At 40.7% G+C, this 24,274-nt stretch overlaps 1 protein-coding gene across 1 annotated transcript; it reads right to left on the bottom strand.

Annotated features, from left to right (window-relative positions):
• Nucleotides 1–10,238: 10,238 nt before the first annotated feature.
• On the bottom strand, nt 10,239–23,697 carry LOC133900416 (uncharacterized). The gene is made up of 15 exons (XM_062341549.1): nt 23,424–23,697; nt 20,609–21,011; nt 20,340–20,517; nt 20,133–20,272; nt 18,914–19,760; nt 17,901–18,001; nt 17,661–17,805; nt 17,516–17,584; nt 17,351–17,396; nt 16,824–17,257; nt 16,637–16,716; nt 12,051–12,186; nt 11,337–11,529; nt 10,808–10,890; nt 10,239–10,722 (listed from the first exon to the last, which is right to left on the bottom strand). Exons 1-15 carry the CDS (start codon nt 23,524–23,526, stop codon nt 10,582–10,584), a joined length of 3,099 nt encoding a protein of 1,032 aa, XP_062197533.1. The 5' UTR covers nt 23,527–23,697; the 3' UTR covers nt 10,239–10,581.
• Nucleotides 23,698–24,274: the final 577 nt, after the last annotated feature.

Raw genomic sequence — 24,274 nt, forward strand, 5'->3', positions numbered from 1 at the left:
TGGGTGTGGCATTATCACTTTGTTTGGTGCATCTTCTTTTCAAAACCCTTTCTTATACGCAATCCGCACGTCTCATTTGTTGATATTTATTTGTCTAGAGTTTCAGCCACATAACCCTTATCTTTTTTCCTTTTCCACTTCCAACAAAGTGAAGCCTCCGGCATATCGTCCTTTTTTTCCATCTTTCCCTGCATACTTTATATCACATAGTTATCTTGCTACTAGATGTATTCTCTATTAACATCTAGCAGTCTATATCAATTTGTTGGTATGGTTGTCGCGACGTAGTAATACTAAATCAATATATTTGCTGACTGTCTTACTAACATAAATCTGGCAATTATATTGTACAATAATTGTTATTTTCCAATATATCTCTCACTATAAAATCAAATATTTTCTTTAAGGGTGCTACACATATATAACAATCTAGCATGTATCTTATTCTATTTTTTAAGAAAAAAGGTTGTTGCTAGAAAAAAAATACGTCCAATAACCCTAGTTGCAATTTAAACTCCTAACCATGCCCGTGAATTTTACCCTTCATCTATATCTTCCCTTACTGACCGCAGAGGCAACTGCATTTAGGGGCGGACCCATATACACATCGGGTAGTTTTTATTTTCCAAAGATTTATTACGTACATCAGACCTATATGACACCCCATATGTGAATAAATAGGACATCCGCACATGTATAGGACACTCGGTCATTTTGATTCTGGATCCACCACTGACTGCATCTGAACTCTTGGATCATATTAATATAGCCTCTTTACTGTTTATCACCAACTATGGCTTGGGTTATATACAAACTTATTTTTCCCAACGTTAGATATATATTGATGCTAGAACCAAACTTCAAATTTAGCTCGCGCGAGTTGAGACACACCGAGACTACTCAAAATTTCTCTCGTTGGCAAGTTTAACAACTGTGACAACATTTGCCTAAAAAAAACATATGTATTCTTTTTTTGTAAAATCTACTTTCTAAGCGTGCATGCGCTACTCTACTCGTGCCACAGCTAAAGTCTGTTTGTTTCATATACTAACTTTGTTATTATTTGTCATAATTTTGTTGTCACACTCGTCTAAGGTTAGTCGATTAAAATCTTTGTCACACTTTGACACCTTAAAAGAATCTTATCATATTTTTTTAGTCACTGACGCACGAGACCGAAGTAGCAGTAAGGGAATCTTGTTATTATTATGGCTACAAATCAAACAGAGTCTAAACTGATTAAATCTGACAGACTTCGGATATGACAAACCTTAGCAAGTTTTGGTTATGAATCAGACATACCCTAATCGGCCATTGGATGCTCATCCACCGTGCTACGCTTAGCACGGAGTTTCAACGTACGCGCTCGCGAGGCTTCGTGAGATGGACAATGTGGAGAAGACTGCCACACCGAGCTTTCGTCTCACTACTCGGAGCCACTGGCACACTGTTGCTCAACGCCTCGGCTCCACCGCTTGCCTCGCAAACCACCACACGATTCCAGCACCGTCGAGGCCCACCAGCGCCGCTGGACGATCATGCCGCGAAGGCTATCTGAAATCCATATCCTGTGTGTGTCCGACTGAGATCTCGCTGATCCGCACCGCCACAGCGGCCATGGCGGAGGCCTGCCCGTCGCTCACCCCACGCTCGCCGACGTGGGCGCCGCCAATGCAACAGCCTCTCCTCCACGAGCACATCGCCTACCAGCGCACCCTCGGCGAGTTCCTCGCTAGCCACACCAATCTCGACCGCGTCGCTGCCTTCCTCCTTCGCTCGCCCCGCCGCGCCGCTTCTCTCGCTTGTGGCTTCCAACACTGCGGTGCTCGCCGTCCTGCTCTCCTCCCACATCGACAAGCTCTAGAGCACGGCCCACTCCAGCGTAGACGCCGCGTTGGCCACCACTGGTCTTGCGCGCTCAACGCCGCGCTCTGCTCTCGGGAAGCGGCGACAAGGGTTGGCGGGCGGTAGATGGGCAGATTGTGGCTCAGTGGCCGCCGCTGCGGCGAAACGTCTTGAGATGCAGAAGGAGTCCATGCCTAGCGGAGGGGAAGCCAAATAGACAGGGATATTTTTGCTCCCAAACTTGCATCGTTACGCTCTGAAATTGCATCGTTTGCTCCCAAATTTTCAGACTGATTAGCTTTTTGTTGCATCCATTTGTTGTCATTTTATGTCGATTTGCTTTTTGGTGCATCCGTTCGATCCATTTTTTGCACGGACTTCTCTTTTGCTACCCTAAAAACGGAAAATCGCAGGACTGGTTTTCTAATAGGGTTAATTGGATTTGTGTCATTATAAATATTACGGTTTTAAAATATACTACTATAAAAACATATGTCATTAAATTTTATTAAAATTATATCCATATTATTGCTGTTATAAATCAAGTACACCTTATAGTGACATAGATATAATTTCAGGAGCTTTGTAACAGCAATGACTTAATTTTTAAAAGATTTGTAATGGGAACCTAATTTTAAGATATTTATAATGATATGTTTGTAAAATCACAACATTTATAATGATATATTTATAAAATCATGATATTTATAATAAGTATAAATCTAAATAACCTTTTTTAATAAGAGTGTGCGTACCGGGAGCGAAGGCATGCACGAGCATATATATATATTGCCTAGCCTTAGTGTGAAAAAACATGCCATTGCAACAGATATGACCTAAACTGTAACCTCAAAATTAAGGTGACTTTTTTTCGTGCTCGGATTAATCTTCCGTTATATTTATGCGAAGAACATATTAATCTTAATTCTCTGAGAGGAAGATATTAATCTCAATAGTACTCATACCTAGCACTTAAAGGGACATGCGAATGCAATTAAACGTGACTGAGCAAAAAAATCTTCCATCCCCGGCGAGCACGCACTCCACGGTCGTCACGCGGACACGTCTCTCCACACCCACCCGCACCTGCCCGAGATCGCTCGAACTCACTGACAAGCGGTCCCGAAGATTCTCCGGACCCACACGTCATCGAAACAACCATCAGCCCCGTCGCTTTTGGTAGTGCCAACCACCCCGGCGGAGCCGCGCCTGGCCCACCGGGCCCCGCCCATTTACGCCGTTCACACGGCAACTCCTGGGGTACACGTGTCAATCTCTCACTCCACGCGCGACGACCCCGAAGCCTCGCTGTGCGCGGTGTTGAGCGCGGCTGCACGGGATCCTCGAGGATTCGGTGGGGTGCGGTGGGCCCATCCTTCGCTGTCGGTGGGCCCGGACGACGGGGAAAAGTCCGCTCGGTGGTGCGTGGGCCCGGCGGCCACTTTCCGCGTTGGCGCTTCAGGCGCCTGGCCCACCGGTCAGGAATCTGTGCGGGTCCCACAGGGAACCGGCCGCGTGGAGCTTGTCTCGCGCCATTTCCACTTTTTTTCTTCTTCTTCTTCCCTGTGGGGCTGCGTGGATTTCGTGTGCCGGCTCGGATCAGCGTGTCCGCCATTGTCGGGGCCGCGTGCTCGTCCACAACACCTCGTGGTTTGGTGATTGAGATTAAGGGCGGTTTTGGAAGAGAATTTTGCGTTTTGGGTGTAATTGTCCGATCCTACATGAAAGATGTGAACTAATTTTAATCTTTACTGTTTTTCTAAGTCTTCAACTAAGAATTCTTAAAAATCTCTATCGGCGCGCTACCATTCTATTCGATCCGAAGAATTAACAACGTCCAGATATGAAGGTTTCTTCGCTTGGCTTAAAAACGTTTCATCTAGAACATATATGACTAAGATCAATTTAGTGACAGATACATGATGAATTTTCAAGAAACTATCTCCTTTTTCCTCTTCAAGCCTCCTCTTTTTCTTCCTTCTTCTCCTCCCTTATATCTCTCCTTTCTCCTGGTAGAATACCAGCGGATAGAGGAGGCTTTGGCACCCCTCCCTCCTGTAAGATTCGCCGTTGGGTCGATCGATTGATGTGGGCCTTAACTATGCCATGGAAAGCATGCAGTTTACATCCTTGAATTGACTACTCACAATTGTCACACCGAGAGTTTCGCATGCACACCTGAAAGTCATTTGAACTGGCTAGTTACGAGTTTGGTACGATTTCTAAGACGGCTTCCTGAACTCTGTAGAAGAACCAACCGAATGGAAATGAAGCATGCATGCATGGGAGGGATCTACAGTGTCAGCGATTGTTTAGTGAAATCACTTTAGCTAAGATATATATGTGATGTAAGGACACTATAGCTAGACAGATACATACAAGCCTCACTATTTAAACGCATGAACAGTGTTGTTGCCTCCACACAGTGGTGTGGTGCACGTACAGGATCAATGATTTGATCAGTCTTTTAAAAATCAATGAAACTGGAGAAGGCTACGTACTGTGCTTTTGATCTTTTGTTCACTTCGATCTCTTTCTTGCATGTCGCGCTCCATATCTTTTCAAATCGTTAGCTTGCGCCCAAGAGAAAGAGGAGACGGCTTTATCTGCACTTTTTCTAGACATTTTTCTATTGGCGATCGAGCTTCCCGTTTCAGAAACTTGTTGCGTCACTGCAAGGATCGCGATCAAGTCCGTGGCTTGGATATTTTGGTCAGATAGAGAAACGTATTTTTTTTGCAGGTATATATGCCACGCCATAGCTCTTTGGAACTCTTTTCTTTTTCAGAAATAGTCAAATTTCCCCCTTCTGATATTTATAAAGATCCCTTCTCCAGCGAGTGAGAACTTCCTGGTGTTGGCGAGTTCAGGATCATGGTTAGGGTTTAAGTCTACCGAAGGCTAATAAGAGAAAAGGGAGGAGCGATGGTGGCTCTACCCACTGTGGAATCTAATCTAACAATGACTAATTGACGAGAGGATTGTGGATCCAACTATTATGAGTCGTCGGAGACAAAGCGTGGTAGAGAGATATGGATGTGATAGGCAGCTCCAACTACGCCCACATCTATGTTTGTGTGTTTGAAATTGATACTGGAAGGAGAAAAGTCATTATATATATAGAGAGAAATTGATACTGGAAGAAGAAAATGCATTCTCAAGATAGTTTTTATTGGGATATATGTACTAGCCCGTTTATCCAAAGGTTTAACCTAACAAGAAAGATGGACAATATATACACACACACACACACTTTTCAACATCTTCATAGTCTTCTTAGTATTAATTTGAATTTCTGTTCGATACACGACGACGCCTCATTTTGCTCTTGTTTTCCAACCTTGACATAAAAACATCGATTAAGAAAATACGTGAGATCTAGATCCTGGTGGGTGGTGGCAATAACTCATGACACGATCTGTCATAGCTAACCACAAGACCCCATAGCTGCCCCTGTTGCTGCATTGACTTGACAAGCAGCTCAAAGTGCATGCAGCAGGCATGAATTGTTTGGCGCACTTTAGCAGCTAGTATAGTGTTGCTTTGAGATGATGGACGATCGGGGTCTAATCACCTCATCTCCCTGTTTGCTTAGTTGCCGAGTGAAATGTATATATCTATCTGCATGACAAGAGATTTTCTACCAGCTGCTGCTGCCATGCACTCGTGCGCCTCTGTAAAGCTGCTGCTGGAGCCTGGAGATCGATACGATACGCGTCGCAGAAAGGTGTCAGGGATAAGTTTGTGCAGGTCTTTCCTGTCTCCGATGACGGATCGATACTTCTTTGCCTTTTCGCTGTCGATCTTACATGCAGCAGCAGCAGGAGTAGGAGGAGGAGGAGGTTAATTCACATGCAACTTTCTAGTTTTCGACTAATTAATTATCGCTGATGGCTATGCTAAATCCCCTATTCATGACGGGTTTTGAACACGGTCCATCGGGGGAATTGGGATGTCTGTTAAAGTAGTGCAAGTGCTTTGAGATGCTATAGACGTCTAACTAGCTATGTGTAGGTGTACAATGTTTCGGACATGGTATGGTGTCCAGTATGCAATTTTGGCCGCCTTTTTTTTATTCAAAATTGCTATATTATTCCTTCCTGTCCAAAACAAGTGTCATTTTGGACATCGATGCGGTCCATAAAATACAACTTTGATTACTATTTTTTACTATAATATATTGATAAAGCATATCAAAATTATATTATTGTAAAAGTATTTTTGAGACAAATATATTCGTGTCGTTTTCAGTATCCAAACTTAATGCATAAAAAGTAATTTGTAGTTAAAGTTTGAAATAGTTGATTGCACGCAACCCAAAATAATTCTTATTTTGGATGGGACAGTAATTGTGAATATAGTCCTTTTGATGAATCAAGTTATACTAAATCCGTACAACCTGTCCAATATTTATTTTTAAACTAATGGAAAAATTTGTGTGTGTGTGTATAAAAGAACACATCATCATCATCATGTATGCATGCAATGTGCAAATAGAAATAGGACAGGGATCTCTAGGTCGAGGTTAAGGTTATCTGATTGGAGAAGCACCGACGGATCGATCAGGACTACAGGGAGACGTCCCAAACTGGTTCTTATCTTGTGCAGCCTTCTGTGACATTTGTAGTTGTAGGGCATGCAAAGGGCCCCTACACAAGACTGGCTAGAGCTTGGTCAATCAAGGCACATCATAGTCAGACTCTGGGTTAGTTATCTTCTGCATGGAGCCTTGGCTTTCTTTCTCCAATAGAAGAATTGAACTTGAAGATAAAAGAATTGCAATTTGGTAAAATGGGAACTAAAAGTGGCACTATTTCTGAAAAGGCAGACTGCAGCCTGTTTGAGTTTTTGTCAGATAATTCCATACATAATAAACAGGCGAGGGCACATATATATAATAAAACTTTGATCTATTACAACACCACTAATTTCTTTTTGAAATGGAATAGCGATTCCATAAACCGAAGGTGCCGCTGAATCGCTAGCAACTAAAATCTGGATTCAATCCGGTAGACTGACCAACAAACACAACCACTAACTTTAGCTTCATGGTAAGTTTACCTTATCTAAATTCTTTTTTTAAGGCACCTTACCTAATTCTTACGCGTCCCTGCTAGCTAGAGAAATCCATTTGATCCCGGATGTTTCTTTTCTTTAATTACTTACAAAATCCCGTGGAATTACCGCGCTCCACTTGGACTATTCATAAATATAACGAAGACAGTTTTTTTTTCTTCGATAGAAAAAAAGAGAAGAACAATAAAATTAAGCTCGTGTAGATTCTATTACAGACAGTGCGGCGTTGTTCATCACCATTATGAGCACTGTGACACATCCATGTCCCCACACGATCCAGATCACGAATCAGGATGAAGGAAAGGAAAGAGATTGAAAAATAAAGGTGCATGCACAGCGACGGTGCATTATTGTGCGATCCTGTAATTGGCTTGATCCATCGACGTGATTGCACATATCGGAATCCTGAACCATCGATGAAGCGGCGACATTATCCATTGTCACATTAGGAGCTGCTGCGTACATATACATCCCATAAGTTTTTTATTTATTTCCCAGAACATTTTCTCCTTTTCCGACTTGTATATTTTCATCACGCTTGATCGGGCTGAGTGCATCGTAATGACGTAGAGGCCGGAATTGGCTTTCTATTATTAAAAAAATTTGTGTCATGTCTCCTTCCATGCGTACTCGTATTATAGGGCAGAGCTACACGTAGCTTGGTGGTACACAGACATCAGAGTTAAGAAAATTTTTATTAGTAGCCTGCTCATATTGACTATATAAATTTGTATATGTTGTCAAATGCGTAGTGAATAAAGATGGCAATAGGCACAATTTACCCGTGTGCTCATGGATAAAAACTCTAATGGTTGAGGGTTTGTGATGTTTCTTTACATGTGGGTCTTGGTGTGACTTTGATATTAAACACAACGGATAGAGGGAAATGGGTATAAAATAGTCGTACTCGTGCCATCTTCACCTATGTATCCGCTCCAAATATCTGACATGTGAGCTCAAATAATTTGATAGTATATAAATTAGTAGCCACGCTGGTCGCCCCCATGTACCCCACCTCGCGCACCGGCGTGCCTGCGCGAATGTGATGCCTGTGGACGGCAGGCGTGGGTACCGGTTCTTACCCATGATGGGTAATAGGTGGGGGCACGAGTTTGAAAATTAGTTTGCAGATACGGGTTTGTATAACTTCTATCTACAGATATTATATTTGTTGCCATCCCTAATAGTAAAATGTTATCAGGATCATTATGGATCAAGCTTTGCCCCTGCTCGTATATCTGGTATATCTATTTCTATAAACGGTGCAGACGAGCTCTTGATAAGTGTTGAATGTTTCGGGTTACAGCTTTGAAGCTCTAAGTTAGAACTTTGTGAGAAAAACTAAACAGAATATTCTCGATATATGACCAGCAGATCCCACAACGCACGCTCATTGTAAAATACAAAAATAGAACCCAAGTGCAGCTTGAGAGAATGACAAATACAGAGCACAGAACAATCGATGAATGACGCCACGTGGTGCGTCATCACTTGATATTCTTTCGCGTGCCACTTGAGAGTCACTTTTTTTTCTTGGAGGAGCCACTTGAGAGTGATTAGGACTTAGGAGTACTAATCAACTAGGCTGTGGTTATAATCCATTTAGCTGCACTGGTTAAGTTGCTGAACGAGTTGCAAGCTAAGCTTGGATTTTTTTTTTCCATCATAAGTGGCACACCACACTTAACTACGAGTGCGCTCTTATCACACGTATGTAAATAATACTATTAAAAACACTCGGTATACGTAAATCATAATCAATAAGATTTGATCACCACATTAAAAAGTCGTTACCAAGCTTGAGTGTTGTTGGGGTAGGGAATGGACAGGTCTTGTCATGCCCAATTTGTGCTGGGATGGGATAGCTCTAGTCATAGACCGTTGGTTAAGCTAGGCTTGCACTAGCTTCTCTGCCCACTGTTAATTCTGCGATGAAACCATGGCCGATGGGTCATTCGAAATGACACTAGTTCTTTGATCGAGATCGACACGATGGGCCAGCCAGCTGATCATGGATGTACCGAATCATCCGGCGCATTGCTGAAAGTGATTTTTTTTTCATTTTTGGATACTAGAATTTTGATTAGTTTTCGATCTGAAGTAAGAACCTAATTAAAAGAAATACAATGCATCAGCTCAACGTAGTAACTGTTCCTGACTTCCTGTTGTACAAACATTGCCTCCACTTGTCAATTATTTTCTTATAAATTACATATTGAACTACCAATTATTATTAGTCGATCAAGCGACTTTAGACCACCGAAACACAGCTTTTTCCCTGTAGCTGAAGTGATAATAACAATATTTATCCTCAGGCTTGAAGAGAGAGAGTGATAGGGCACCAACCAGCAACCAACACTTGATCACTCTTGGATAAGAAACAGTGTGGCCATGGCATGAGACCACGGCACGTCGGCTCGGGCCGGTGAGAGAGCTCGTCAAAGACGACGGGGAAGGACGCGTGGAGGCTCGCCGGAGGGAGGGATTGCGCGTCGGAGACGGAGAGGAAGAGCGAGAAAGAAGAAGGTGGGGAGGGGGTGTGCGCCGCGTGGCTTAACAAAGCCCACGTAGCGCCTAACGGAGCGCGATCGCATGCGATTGATTCGTACGCTGTCTTTTTCTCTCTCCTCGTCTCTTGGCATCGCTCTTACGCGTGCTTGCTCGTAGGATTTCATGGATGGCGACTCCAAATCTCGCACCACTATACGTACGTACCCTGGCCTGCTTGTCAGTGACTGCTCGTGTCGGTTTCATTGCGGACGAGTCAACATTTGTGACGATGGCGTTTGTTGGGTGTTGCTAGGGGGACCTCCATAGGAAGATGGCATGGAAAAGTGCGTGGTAGCCACTAGGTGCCTAGAGAGACGGCCAAAACCCGTCAGATCCTCGGCAGTAACTACAGACGTATTAATCGTCACTTACACGTGAAACTGCAGATGATCAGTAGAAGAGCACAGGAAAATTCAAGTTCCGTCAGTTTGTTTCCAAGTGTATAGTCTTGTGATTTTCTTCACGCTAGATCGTCGACAACGACAGAGCAATGTACAAGAATCAAACAAGGATAGAAAGACTTTAGGAGCAAAGGCCAGAGGATAACGGTACCTGTCAGTGTCTCGGATATCGCAAGCTTACTAAACAGAGATAGCATCTATGCCAAGAAAAATATGCCTGCTCGTTGAGCTCATATCCCATATTGCACGTTTTCGATAGTAACTGTAACAAAAAAAACATCTCAAGAAGATGACCCATCAATTGTTTGCCCATCTCGCAAGCATGCCCAGAGAATCAGCAGACAGGAAAGGTTCTTGGTTGTTGACTCTCGTTGAAAATGATTTGATTTCCTTGGCAAAACAATGCGTAGGGCGACATATACGGTACAGCTATACACTTGAATCTTCGATAATTTACAAGCCTCAGCCTAAGAGAGCAGGATCATAACTTAAATCTTGGAAAGAAAAGAATTAAAGAATGATACGATACATCCAACGCCCACCAGAGCTCACTATAAGTTGTTCTGGTTTACTTCAGGGGGCTAATTTACACTTCTTCTGATATACATCTGTACATGCCATTGCGGGGTATAAGCTTTGGTTAAGCACCAAGCACTTCCTCAATCCAACTTTGCGCCATCGAAATCCATTTTCAAGATGATCTCTTGGGTCAAAGTTGGTACGTGAACGAGGCTTGCTCCTTGCGACCCTTCTCATGTATGTCGTCTATTAGCTGACGAAGCTCAGGGAAGATTGTCACAAGCACCTGTTCTACCATTGCATATGCGAGCTGCTTAACGCAGACACTGGACTGCAGCACAGCATAGTGTACCATGGAAATCAGAGTGATGTCTCATCATAATGCTCTCAAGATAAAGGATTTGAATTTTACTTACTTGGAGGAAATAATAAATGTCCCTTGCACTGCGTCGGTACTGCTTGTACCCAATTATGCTGACTAAGGTAGATGGAGTTCCACCTGAAAAGAGCATTGCAAATCTATTAGCTTCGAGATTTTCTTTCTTGAGAAGTGCAAATCATTTTAGTTGGGTGACATGGTACTGAAGGCATGGACCTAGATATAAACAAACGGTAGCAACTCCTCAATTCCACATGTGTATCCTAAAATGTGCCTTTCTTTGAAATCCAATTAAGTGCCTAAACAGAGTAAGTTGTACATCGGAAGTAGGAAGTCTGGAGAACACAGTAGAATGCTTTCTTTTTAATATAGAGTGGCCCATTGCAGAAGGCAATGAAGATATCACCAACACATCAGATATACCGAACTATACTGCTACACACAACCAGAATTTGCTCCTATGACACCATATAAGTTTGCACACATACATCATCCTAACATTTTCAGGAGACTCAGAAATAGAAAGACTACAAAAGCAATGAACCCAAAGAAGTCAACGGACTAACCTAAAAGAAGTTTCTTAACTTCACTGGCATTTCTAGATGCCTCAAGCTGAAAATCAAAAGAGCTTGCACCGCTCTTTCTGTTGCCAATAGCTTGGTTGGCACTCCCTGATGGCTGCTTGTCAAATTGACTCGTGCCTGTGTTCCCTTTATATCCGTCCAACTTGATGAAGAATGTACCATTAGGCCAAAGGGTCTGTCGAATGACAAATCCATTAGTTGCATAAAAAAGGGAGGACAAAGTTTGACATATATTAGTTACGACTTACAACTAATCTCGCTTTGATTCTTAGTCCCTGTTGGACGTGAGCGGGAGAAAATAACCAAACTTGGGACCAAATTTATGGGTGATTGACCACAGTACTAGCATATTGTACTAGAGCCTAGCATGTAAAAATAGTATGGTCGCTAATAACTATGATAGCTCTCTTTCAGGTAAGTATTGACCAAAAGCGATATGGTATCAGTCACAAAACTGCACTTGTGTCATAAGACCTATGAACCTCAAAGGATCAAGAAATTATTGAGCTGCACAAATTACATGGATTGATCCATGTGAAACTATATCCATTTGGAACAACTCTTTACATGGTTTGCTGCATCACACAATTAGAAGTGCCCCCAACGCGTCATAGAAAAATAGCAGATTTTAAAGAAAGAAAATTGAGAACAATCTACTGGAAGGGAAAAAAGAGAGAAGATATTGTGTCTCCTTACATCTTGAATCCAACGTATTCCTTGTACAATGACATCATCTCTTCTGAGCCAATTGATTTGTCTTATAATCCATTCATCGATTGCATCTTCCATGACCAACTGCAAAATTTGTTTCGATATCCAAAGAACTTGTCTCCTACAGATACCATAACATATCAAGTAAAACATCATGTTCTGCAATTGGAATGTGGAAACAGTTGGATTGCAGAAGTGTTTAAATTGTGGAATCGAATCATGGATGGTAAAAATAAAAGTGGGTTGCACATCTGAGAGAATCTAAATAAATCATGAATAAATTACATACTTGAAGCGACATGTCACATGCATTACTTAGATGGCCCTGAACCCAAGCAATGGGACAACACCTCACCCAGATTTCATTATCATGTAAACATCAGAGAATACATTGTTAAAATACATGCAGCAAGAAACATCATGATATCTACTAACCTGCAATGCCATCGAATCGTGCAAAGTGAAAATACCTTGATAAAATATTTAAAATAAGAAGAAATAATGTTTGGGCCGACTTTAGGGGCCAGCCAACCTCTTTTTCCCACTTCGACCCAACCTGAGCCCAGGCCACCACCCCACTTTGGGTACAAGGCCCAAACACTCTTTTCCCTCTAGGGTTGGCTGTCTCTCCCTCCCACTTCCACCCCCACCTGGCTGCCACCCCTACTACAGTAGCCACACGATGCAATACTCTGGTGCTACAGTACCAAACAGGGAGAGAGAGGGGGGAAAGAGGAGGAGGAAGAAAGAAGAGGGAAGAAGGGATTCTTCGTGTGGCTGACCTAGGTAACAAATCCATGGCTTTTTCCCCTGTTTTGGATGCATTTTAGTGCATAGCACGTCACCAGGGGATGGTTTAATTAGGGGAAACGGTCAATATGCGTGTAATCGGTGTTCTGCACGCAGTCTAATCGAGCAGTGCTGCTGTTTTGATGGTTTAGGCAATAAAGACAATTTTCCTGCAGAACTCATGAATAGGAGAGTTGTAAGGGACTCAGAGACTACTTTCTGTTTTTTTGGAGAATTTTTGGGCCTAGTGGATTGGGTGAAGTAGAGGTTGGAAGTCTGCAGCGTAGCAAAGTTGGATTCAGAATTCAGTTTCTGTTTGTGGGCAGATTCAGTGGCTTTAATGACTTTTGTGAATTTTCTCATAATAACAAACGTCGTAGATAATGTTGTAATATAGCTTTTGGTAAAAAATTATAATTTTGGTGCAATGTACTGTCAATGGTGATCTGTAGAAGTGCGCTGGTCAGAACTCAGAGGCAGATTATGTCCTCTGTTTTCCATTGCGATTTACGCACTTTTAAGATAGAATAAAATCATGATCTCTTCATGAAAGTTGTAGGTCTTGTTCTGCAGTTTGCAGAAATGTATTTGTTTGCTATCATAGGTGTTATAGATTAAAAGATACAAAAAATACAAACATTGCTTCTGCTGTTAAGCGAACAAGGTGTTTGCTATTTTATTTGTTTGATGGATTGCCGGACGTAGGACTGCATTCCTTGCTGTTCGTATGTTCTTTTGGTGTGTAGTGGTGTTGATGCATAAGTGCTTGAGCAGATGGTGCTGCGCCAAGGTGTGAATAGCTTGTCTTCGTCTTCGGCAAAGGCAAATGAGTGCAGCGGTTGTTGCTAAAACTTTAACTTGTTATTTTTACTACCTCCACCCATAAATGCAGTACACACGCTTAGACTTAATAATATGAAAGATGACTTTAAGTGATATTTTAAGATGGTTGAGTATATTCTCCATGGTTATTTTATATATGAGAGCTTTTGAAGTTTAGGTATGCGTGGCATATGCATATTTAGATTTTTTTTATATGGTCTGGTTTTGTTATATTTATGAAGATGACACAATAACCTTATTGGTTACATAGATGGTGGAATTTAATGCAGTGACAATAATACTCATTTGTGGGTTTTAGTTATTTTAGCACAGCCACACCTTATGTCTTTCAATGGCTAGAACACATGAGGATACTGATGCGGATTTTGTAGAATCTTACAGAAACGGTTATACTATGACCTTTGATGGGTAGTGAAGTAGGTTAGAAAACCATACTAAATGGAAGATAAAATGAACATGTTGTCTCACTTATATCTAAATAAAGGTTGTACCTATGCCCTTATAGCATAAAGGTAGGTATCTAAGTGAAGTTCACAACTTGGGCTATTTTATATGGTCATAAGTAGTATTGATAATGCAGTTTTACTGTTTTATACATGATGTAAAAGATGAAAGGGGTGAATCATGAGTTACCATAATAGTAGTATTTATCTTGTTGATGTTTTGCAATATATATATACATATACATATATATATATAATATATATACACGGCGAGTCTATTCTGCGCCTAGGCGCACTGTAGTTCACTGTTGCGCAACTCCCCAGTTACAACTCAAAAAACTATCAGTTACGACTAAGAAAATAGTCAATCACGATCACAACTATACTGACTTATCTTGTGGATAGTTACGATCACAACTATATTAACCTCTTTTGTGGATATTTACGATTACAACTATACTACCCTCTCTGTTAGTTACGACTAAGAAAATAGTTAGTTACAAAGGCACAAGTAGTTGAGTTACAACTATATGGATCGCAACTGACATATCTTGTGAATCGTAACTATACTGTTTTTGGTATCGTAACTAGAGTGTGTACAAAGGTGAACAAGTTACGATCACATGACAAAAAGTACATAATTATGACTGGAAAAAGTACAGAGTTACGACCATATATATTTGTAGTAATTAACATATCAATGGATCACAAATAGTCTATTGGCTAATTTTGAAGTATGCTATATCTATGTTGCTACATATGAAATATCATAACTTATGTCATTTACTTTTATGTATGCATTATATGTTGATATGTGGAAGATGTTGAACTATATGGTTCTTTCTTACAATTGCAATATATCATCTGTATCGTATTTCATTGCATTGCATTTGAGCCAAGTCGGTGAGAAAGTTATATAACTATTTCGGAGTACACAAGCCATGTCAGTGAGAAAGTTATATAACTATTCCGGAGTGCTCTTGAAGTTATGTCATGATCTTATGGTTACGACCGTACCAATACAACATCGTATATTGTCATAATATGATACAACTTCAAACCTTGTTGGGTACGAAGGCAGTAGACATATGCATTGCACTGTATACATTTACATTGTATTTGTAGTCATTGAAGATCATTCATATGAAAGTATTATATATTGAAGTTCTGTCATGAGAATTATTATGAGAAGTGATGCTTCTCAAAAGTTCATAAGCAGTGTGGCAACTTATGGATTTGAAGAAAACATGAAGTTATATGTGTATCTGCAGTGCATAACATTCACATGCACCATATTGCATCATTGAAGCTTTTACATTGATTTTTGGTTGTGATGGATCACATACAGTTATTGAAGTAATACTATTACTTGCAAATGGTATGTGATTATAAATGGATGATCTTAGTGGAGTTGATATACATTATTCCATGTGATTTCAATTTTATCCATGATGTCTTTGCTAGAGTTATCCTCACACCCTACTTATTAAGTATTTGAAGTTTGGAATTTTGTTTATGTTGTTCATACCATGTCATATGTGATGAGTGATACTTTTAGTATCTTATGTTGTAGTTGTTTTATTATGATCACCTAATGCTTATATATGAAGAAGTGACTGTTTACTTTTATGTATAATGAATCTGCTAAATAATGAAAATATCATGTATTATCTTATATACATTGTTGAAGTATTAAATTGATGTTTCAATAATTGTGGTTTAAATAGCTTGTTAAAGTAGTCCACCTGCTGAAATTTTCCAACCTCACCCTTGCATTTCCTCCCATGTTGTCCTTGAAGTTAGCATGGAGGGAAGGGTTTAGCAAAACGTCCTGCTCACTTTTGTCATCACCATTTCCTTTAGTTATGTGATGTAATAAAATATTAGAGGTAGAGTTTTTTGCACCTTGTTTAAAATAAACTTAGTGATGTTAAACCTATGATTTAGTTGCTTAATTTGACTTATCCATATCATTCAGCTTGAATGATATCATATCCTTAACATGCTTCTATGTTGTTGCTTCCGCGTTGCTCTGTTTTTCAAGTATATATTGTCGAAATTTTATAGTTCGACATTCTTGCAGCGTAGTTGGTTGGCATCATAGAGTTTTGTGGTTCCTGGGGTGTTACATAACTAGATAAGAACCGAGTGATAGCTCGGTTGGTAGAGCCTCCAGTTGATGGGCCGCCCAACTAACCCGGATGCTCGCAGGTTACATGGGTACCTTCCTGAGAACTAGTTTCAATGAGTTTCCTGGTCAGCCAGGGTTCGATACTCCCCTACCTTTAGAACAAAGCTAGGGGATGTCTCTCTCCCCATGGTTAGGTTTTATTTTTCTACTTACCAGTCCAATCAGGTCAATCAAATGCCTTAGGGTTCCAAGTTTCTACAATATTGCAGTGTGTCACTTACTTGATTCGTTGCCATGTAACATAGTCCAAAACTAATAAGCAAATAAGGAACACATTAGATAAAGTTCATGAAAAAGGAACTGACCTTATCCAACCCCGTCTCTTTAGCTGGAATACCTTGTCAACCAGGCTCAATACAGGCACACTAACATTTGTTGGCATCCACTGCCAAATAGAAGAGATTTGTTTAGGAATAAAAGGGAAAAAAATTAGAACAGAAGTTCCCTGCGATCTGCATCAAATGAATTACGTAGTGGCAAGGTGTGGTGTACCTCAGGAGGAATTCCTGTTGGATCCTCAAATGTATTCAGAGATGACATGTTTGAAGAATCAGAATATGCCCTCACAGATTTTTCTATTTGTTTGATGACTTGTGTGTCCAAACCGGAGTATGCTTCAATGTGCTTAATATCATTTGAAGTATACCCTCTATTGTTCACCTCATTGTCCGAATGGCATCCACTATTTACAGATGAGGTGAGATCTTCGTAATTATTATCACCATCGGAGAGGCTCTGAGCACTTTCCAAGTTTCTATGATGCAAACTGTGGTTATCTGTCTCTTCCTGGTTCCAGGATAAAGACATCCTATTATCTGCCAATTGTGAAGTTGCACCAGAAGGTGAAGTGCCGACCGCCCGTTTCAAACCATCTGAAACTCCTTTAAATTGTCGAACAATGTCATCCATCGCATCATCAACATTAACTGTTGATGCAAAACAAATAAAATACTTTAAGAAAAGAACATAGCAACCTCATAAGTTTTAAGAAAAAATAACAAATGTAGGGATATGCATACCAGCCAAGGTTTTCATTACAGAGGTGGACTTTCCAGCAGAGTAATTCTACAAAATGGAAAAGAAATTGTGCTAAGCACCTCAAGAAAGTAGTAAAAAAAGACGCATTCATTCTTTTATTACTAAAGACAAGGCTTATAAAGATTTGGTTGATGTAATTTACATGCCTTCGAGGATGCACTCAGAAAATCCCAAACTTCATGCTGCTCTGCAATATTAGCGATAGACAAGAGATCCTGTTGAACACAAAATGGTTATTTTGAACACATTTGAAGTAAAAGATGAGGAAAAATGCTAGAGAACCAAGCATACTTGAAGATATTTGTCTAGGAGAATGCATCGTTGGTGCACAAGGTAATCATCAACACTAGATGAAAGAAAACTCTTTGGAGGCAGATGCAATGAATAATTAGGTATCTCCTTCAGTTGTCGATGAAGACGTTCAAAGTTCCGGTATCTACAAACAGAAGTTATAGGTTAGCATCATACACCTTACTCTCTCAAAGCTGCAACAAGTTTACAAATATGCCAAGTAAAGCCATGGGCCCATGCCTTCTTTTCACAAACCAGGTCTTGTTATCTGCATCAGTCACAGCAATAGAATAAACTGCAAAAGATTTTGAACCTAGTTTCTCGAAATATGCACCAACAACCTGCAAAGAGAAAGGCACAACCAGAACAAATTACATCAGCTATTTAGAATGATATTACTTCACATAAATAGATGCATATTGCACCATCAAATAGAACTGAAGGTGGTATATAATTGTTAAACCTGACACAATCATTCAGGAATGGAACCTAAACCTATTAAATAAATTAATTATCAGACCAAACCACCACAAAATACCTATTATTCCCATATTCCACCGACGTCTCACAGACATGTGGCCTGGGCGTCACATGTCAGCCTAGCAATGAGTGGCACATTGCGAATCATGTAGTTATACAGTGCCATATTATGTATTTTCTCTTAACAAAAGACCACATATAAAGTAAGCAAAAGACCGTACATGTGCTGAATCTCATTGGATAACAAGTACTAAAACAAATGGAACCATAGAAGCTTGCGTGCTATCAATTAAATTTTTAATAGGGGGAAAGGGAGAGTAATGCCCATATCTAAAATTAATTATCAAAGGATGAAAAAAGCATCACATATGGCAAGTAGTAGCACGATCACAGTCAATGATTGATTCTAAGAATAGAAAGACATGACCAGAGAACACGCCAATTGCAAACCCAATGCCCATAAAGATTTTAAAACTACTACCCACAAGAAAATAACAAAATAATATCAACATGCAAAACAACAAAATCAGTGATCAATTTGCCCTGTGATTGTTACAAACTTCTGAAACTTACCTCATAAATCATAAGAGATGTTCCAATTGGTGTGACTATAAATAATTATTTTTCACTCAGAAATTGTGGTAGTTGGTGAATATTATCAACACAACACTGATGGATTGATCAAATTACTCAGTAAAACCCAGTAATTTCGTGATTGTGAATAAGAAAAGGATACTGGAATGAGTTCTCGTGGTAGGATCAGAAAAAATTACCCGGCATCTTATCTTCGGAACATGCAATAGTACCTCAACTTGTGAGGTAGGACCACTACTCTTCTCATCCTGATTTTTCCTTGCATTTAGGCTTTCACTAGAAACCATGGGTTGATTACTTTTGGCCAAATATCTTTTCTCAATATCAGGAGTACTAGTAGACCGCTTTAGTTGAGCTTTTGCACTGTTGATGGTTTCACGTGGTTTTTCCTTGCCGCTATAATTGGCTCGACTGCCCTCTTTTGATTTCACTTCAAGTGGGTGACTGCCTGTGACAAAAGTAGATTGAACATTCCTATTTGTACTTTGCATCAAATCGACCATGTATTTATCATCAACAGATGCAATTCTCTCGTTGAAGTTAGACGATAGCTCTTTTCCTGCTACCCCTGCATTTGGAATGTTATCTAAACCTCCAGAACCTTTGAATTTTGATGAATGCTCTGCTTTAATCATTTTCTTTTGGTAATTTCTTCCTATGGCCCACATGTTTTCAAGATTCTCAGGGGCAAGAACCTGTGATCTCCTTTTAGTAGCTGCATCCAATACCACCGCCCAATCTGGCTGACGAGGCTGGATGGCACTGCCATGGTCATCCTCTGACACTTTTGACTTGTCACCTTCACAAGTAACAAGTGACCTCATCCCAGAACTATTAGCTGGCACCGATACACTTGGTTCTACAGTCAAATTCCTTGCTTCCATTTGAAAACCTTGTGAACCTCCTTTGTAAGATGAACGATCATGCACTAGCGATACTGTTCCAGTATTAGCCATGTTTGTATTGCTTCCTCCATTGCTCATATCTTTGTTGTTCAGAAGGTAGAGAATTAACTCATTCATGTAACTGAAATAGGAACAAACACAAAAACACAAATTTGGAACAAAGCTTAGGTACAGGTAAAGGGGGGGGGGGGGGACTAAAATAGGTTTACTTACAGTTACAGGTAATCAACCGATATACGGCTTTAAGCCAATATATTGCCATAAATCAACCATTTTAGCTAACAACTACTTGCATCTACTAATTATAAGCAGCAGTGTATACTTATCAAGCAGAGCTGAAAATAGCCAGGGAGAACTTGAGAAACAAAATATATAATTTCCCTCAAAACATGTCATGACCCAAAGTACCAAGGAGGCAACTACTTAACACTCAAGAACTTTTACTGGAGTGTAAAAGAGAAACAAAGTCAAGTATTAAGACTTAAGAGCTTACATGGGACTTGCAAAGTTCATCACTGGCTGCAAGACTAGGCAGGTCATCAGTTCCCTGGAGAAACAGCGAACTAATGGACTCTGAGCATCTTGTGGTCTCAAAACTAGAGCCATAACGCCCCCAACAATTTCTTGAAGAACCTAAAAATCATATTAACTAATCATTGTATTATTGGATTACATGAAAGCTAAAAATGTTAGCTCTTACCTTGTACTCATGCTCTGAAGATAACAGGGCTAGATGAAGTTCCTGTGAAACTATCAGGTGCTGCTTCAGTCTCTCGTCTCTTTCCTCGGAAGACAATGTGCTCATGACATCAACACCAATTAGAGATTGATTTTTCCGAAAAATATCTAAATGGTTACCGATCAAATCAACCATATCCCTGAAATAGAAAAAGAAAAAAAATCAACTTTAACAAAGAATTATGACTAAATAATGGTAGAGACTAGATAGTAAATCAAGCCTTCAGTCACCTTGTTAGCAAGTCAACTAGATTCATCTCCTTCACCCTGCCTGATAATTCACCAAGAGCATGAAGTATTAATCCACGTATCAGTTCTGGGGCCTCTCTGTCGGGAGTAATATCCGAATACCACAAGTCAACAACAAAGTCTCGCAAAATATTGTCAATGAAACTTTCAAAAGCAGCCTCAACGGGCGGCGAACCAACTTTCCTCCTCCATCTTGAAACTGGTGGCACAGTTGAAAGCCGATGATCATTAGCAGACAACTGCCTTTTTGACACTTGAGATAAATATGTCTGCTTACGTACAGGCTGTTCTCTCCAACGGAACTCCACTTTGAAGGAGAGATATCGGAGAAATGCAAGTATAAGGATTGACATGGGCACATTTGTCCACATTGATTTACTTGTATCTATTCAAAGCAAAATGATGTGGGTGTTAGAAGGATTGTATATTTACAAAGAAATATACTAATGATTCTGAAACATGGTAGCATAAACTACACATAACACACTTTATCCCTTGTAAGAGCTATTCACAAGGCCTCACACTTAAGAAAATTAGCACATCAATGCATAAAACGATAAACTCGGCTTTCAACTCCAGACACCAGAGTACAGACAAATTTCAAACAAAAATGACATTTGAGTGATCATCGTTTCGAAATTTTGCACTCAAACTGTACCTCGCTTCAGGCAAGCTGAACAAAACTCTCCTTTTTAGCTTATCCAAGGGATACTGCCAAAATATCTCCTACATAATTAGCACGTTTTGCCACAACCACTAATACATCTATCTTTTACATCAGGCCATCAACAAGCACTCTACCCACAATAAAATTCTTACCTACAGAACTGCATCAAACCTTTGACAACATTGTCCATATCCGGCAATCTCATCCAGAATGCATAAAAAACTAGCTAAAGAGAAATTCGGAATCCTCAAATTTAGTCTTTCTAAAGCATTTCGAGCCGATTCAGCAAGCTTCTTTACTAATGATCTCAACTGTAGCACTAAAAAGTAGTAACCAAATCGAATGCAAGCAGTTAGACAGCAACTAACATCCAAAAGATTTGCATAACAGCCATCACAACTCGTTATGGACGGATTCGGAAGCACACAGATGGGGTAACTGAAGGTGATATACCCTAGAGGCAATCATAGAGATGCTTGTATCACACGTCTATATTCATGTACTACCGAATAATATGTTATTCCAAGAATGACTATCGTTTACATTGATTGACAAGTATGTGATTTGTTCATAAAACTCTTTGTTGATTTCATGATGTTATTCTTAGTCGATCCCTGGTCGCGTATCATTGTGATGATACATAAGATCAGCACATGTATTGATTGATGACCACGTTTTATAGATCATAGGTATAGAGATACCAGGTCAATAATGTGGACATTTATGTTAGAGAACATTATGTTGGATAGACTCACCTTGAGATATTGTTGGGATTGTTATTTATGATGTGCCATCAGTTGTTATCTCAAATGGTGTACTTGCAGAATCCTTAGATCTGAGATCATCATTGATTCCCAAAATGTATAGTGGCATACTTTAAGACTGCCAAACGCTATTCCGTAACTGGGTAGCCATAAAGGTAGTTTTCGGATTTGTCATTAAACATATCATGAGGTATGAGCGATTAAAATGGAATTTGCCCCTCCTTGATAACGGGAGAGATATCTCTAGGCTCTTCGAGGTAGTTGGATTGAGAAAATGCATGACCATACCAATATGATTAAAGAGTTAATCATGATGAATTCACTACTTAATCAAGTGAATGGTTGAGCTATCACAAAGGTGACATGTATCTCGTCTTGAGCTTGACTGATATCGTGAGGCGAAGGGATCAGTGCATATGTATATCAAGGTCTGATGATCTTTTATGTGTACTCGGGAGTCAACATGTCATGTTAGGGACTGCTATTGATTTGGATTTGAAAAGGGTTTCTGAGTCGTAACCGTTTGTACATGAAACTAACGGGCTACACACTTAATGGGTTGGAACAAAACATGCGAATTAGATTCGTATATGAGTTTTGATTGGATTGTGATCTATGAGAAGTTAGAGTCCTAAAGGACTTCCAACGTAGAAACCCATTGTCGATCTCTATATAAGGAGAGGCGTGGGTAGGGCGTGTTGAGGTTGATCCACTCCGAAACCCTAGCCACAGTCTTCCACACGATCTCCCAAAACCCTAACCACGTGTGCGGTGCTAGCACATCGACGCTAGCCGCTTCTCAGCGAGTTGAACGCGACGTGCTCGGAGTTGGTTGAGGAGCACGACCACCTGCTCGGAGTTGGTTGAGGAGCACGACCACCTGTTCGGTGCTGATCACGGATCTAGTTGAGAAACTGCTTGAGGAGTTTGACGTGCACAACGTTAGATCGGTCTACTCCAACTCTTCTTCTGCTGCATTGCGCGTTGAACGGTAACAATCTATGATCTCTTATACTAGCATGATTTCCGGAATAAATACGGTAGAAAATTTTTATTTTGAACTAGCCTGTCCGTTCACCAACAGTAACAGCAAAGCTCTAGCTGCCCGACTAACAAAAGTCTCAACTTTTAACGCATTATCCACCGAGTCCCCCCGCAACCCCAGCATCTAAAGCAGCAGTTGCCCAAAATCTCAAGCAGCTATGCCTAATCCAGTAGTAATCGCAAGCCCGTGGACCGCAGATAACCATCAAACGACAGGTCAATCCAACCTAACGAATATAATCTCAGGGTGATGTTGTGAAACACTTCTAGAAAAAAAAGGTCGCAAATGGGAAAGAGAGACGAAGAGAGAGGCCGTGCTTACGCGTGAGGAAGTAGGAGATGGCGAAGATGCAGAGCGCCCACCACACGGTTCGCACCTTGACCTCCTCGATCAGATCGTCCACGCTCTCCATCCTCTTCCGCATCTCGACCTGCGCCCTGGGGCGCGGCCAGAGGGAGGCGGCGGTACTCCAGAGAAATCAAGTCGGGTATGGAGCCACCCTAGGGTTTCTCGGCCGCGGTCGCCGTCGCCGGAGAAGAAGGCCGGGCAGGGGTGGCTCGGCGAGTCTCGACGGTGAATTTTATTTTTTGGGACTTTTTTTATTTATTTTCGTGGCCGAGTTGAACCAGCTTTATGTTCTGTACCCGGGTGAGTTCGTGTGCCTGCCATGTGGGCCCAAGTAATCAGAGGGTTATTCGGAGATGCTGCCGCCACGTCACGCGCTGCCTACAGGGTCCCGCTTGTCAGGAACAGCAGCGTTGAGAGCTTTCTGGACGTCCGATTGGTAACTGACGGTCCACACTCCGCGCGAGACAGGTTCGCGCCACGTAAGCGGGGGGACCCGGTGTCATTGGCGTGACATAGAAAGGAGTTGATTTAACGGTCAATGACGATAAGCAAGCCACTTGCTTCTCACTGACATATGGGTCCGTAAAAATGCATTCCTAGGGCTGAGGCTTCATGAGTATAGGGACTTAGGTTAGGTTTGTTTTTGCTTTAGATTTTCTTAATTTAAATTATATGGAGAAGTTTTGTTATTAGATTATGATTATAGGATTTTATAGTACAGTGTGGATTTGTGAGAATCAATTTGTAGGTTATGTCTGTTTATTTTTGCTTTTATTTTTAGAATAATCAAAATAAAAACAAATATGATCTAAATTACCGTGTGG

Source organism: Phragmites australis, chromosome 19 (genome assembly GCF_958298935.1).
Source record: "Phragmites australis chromosome 19, lpPhrAust1.1, whole genome shotgun sequence".
Taxonomy (NCBI): domain Eukaryota; kingdom Viridiplantae; phylum Streptophyta; class Magnoliopsida; order Poales; family Poaceae; genus Phragmites; species Phragmites australis.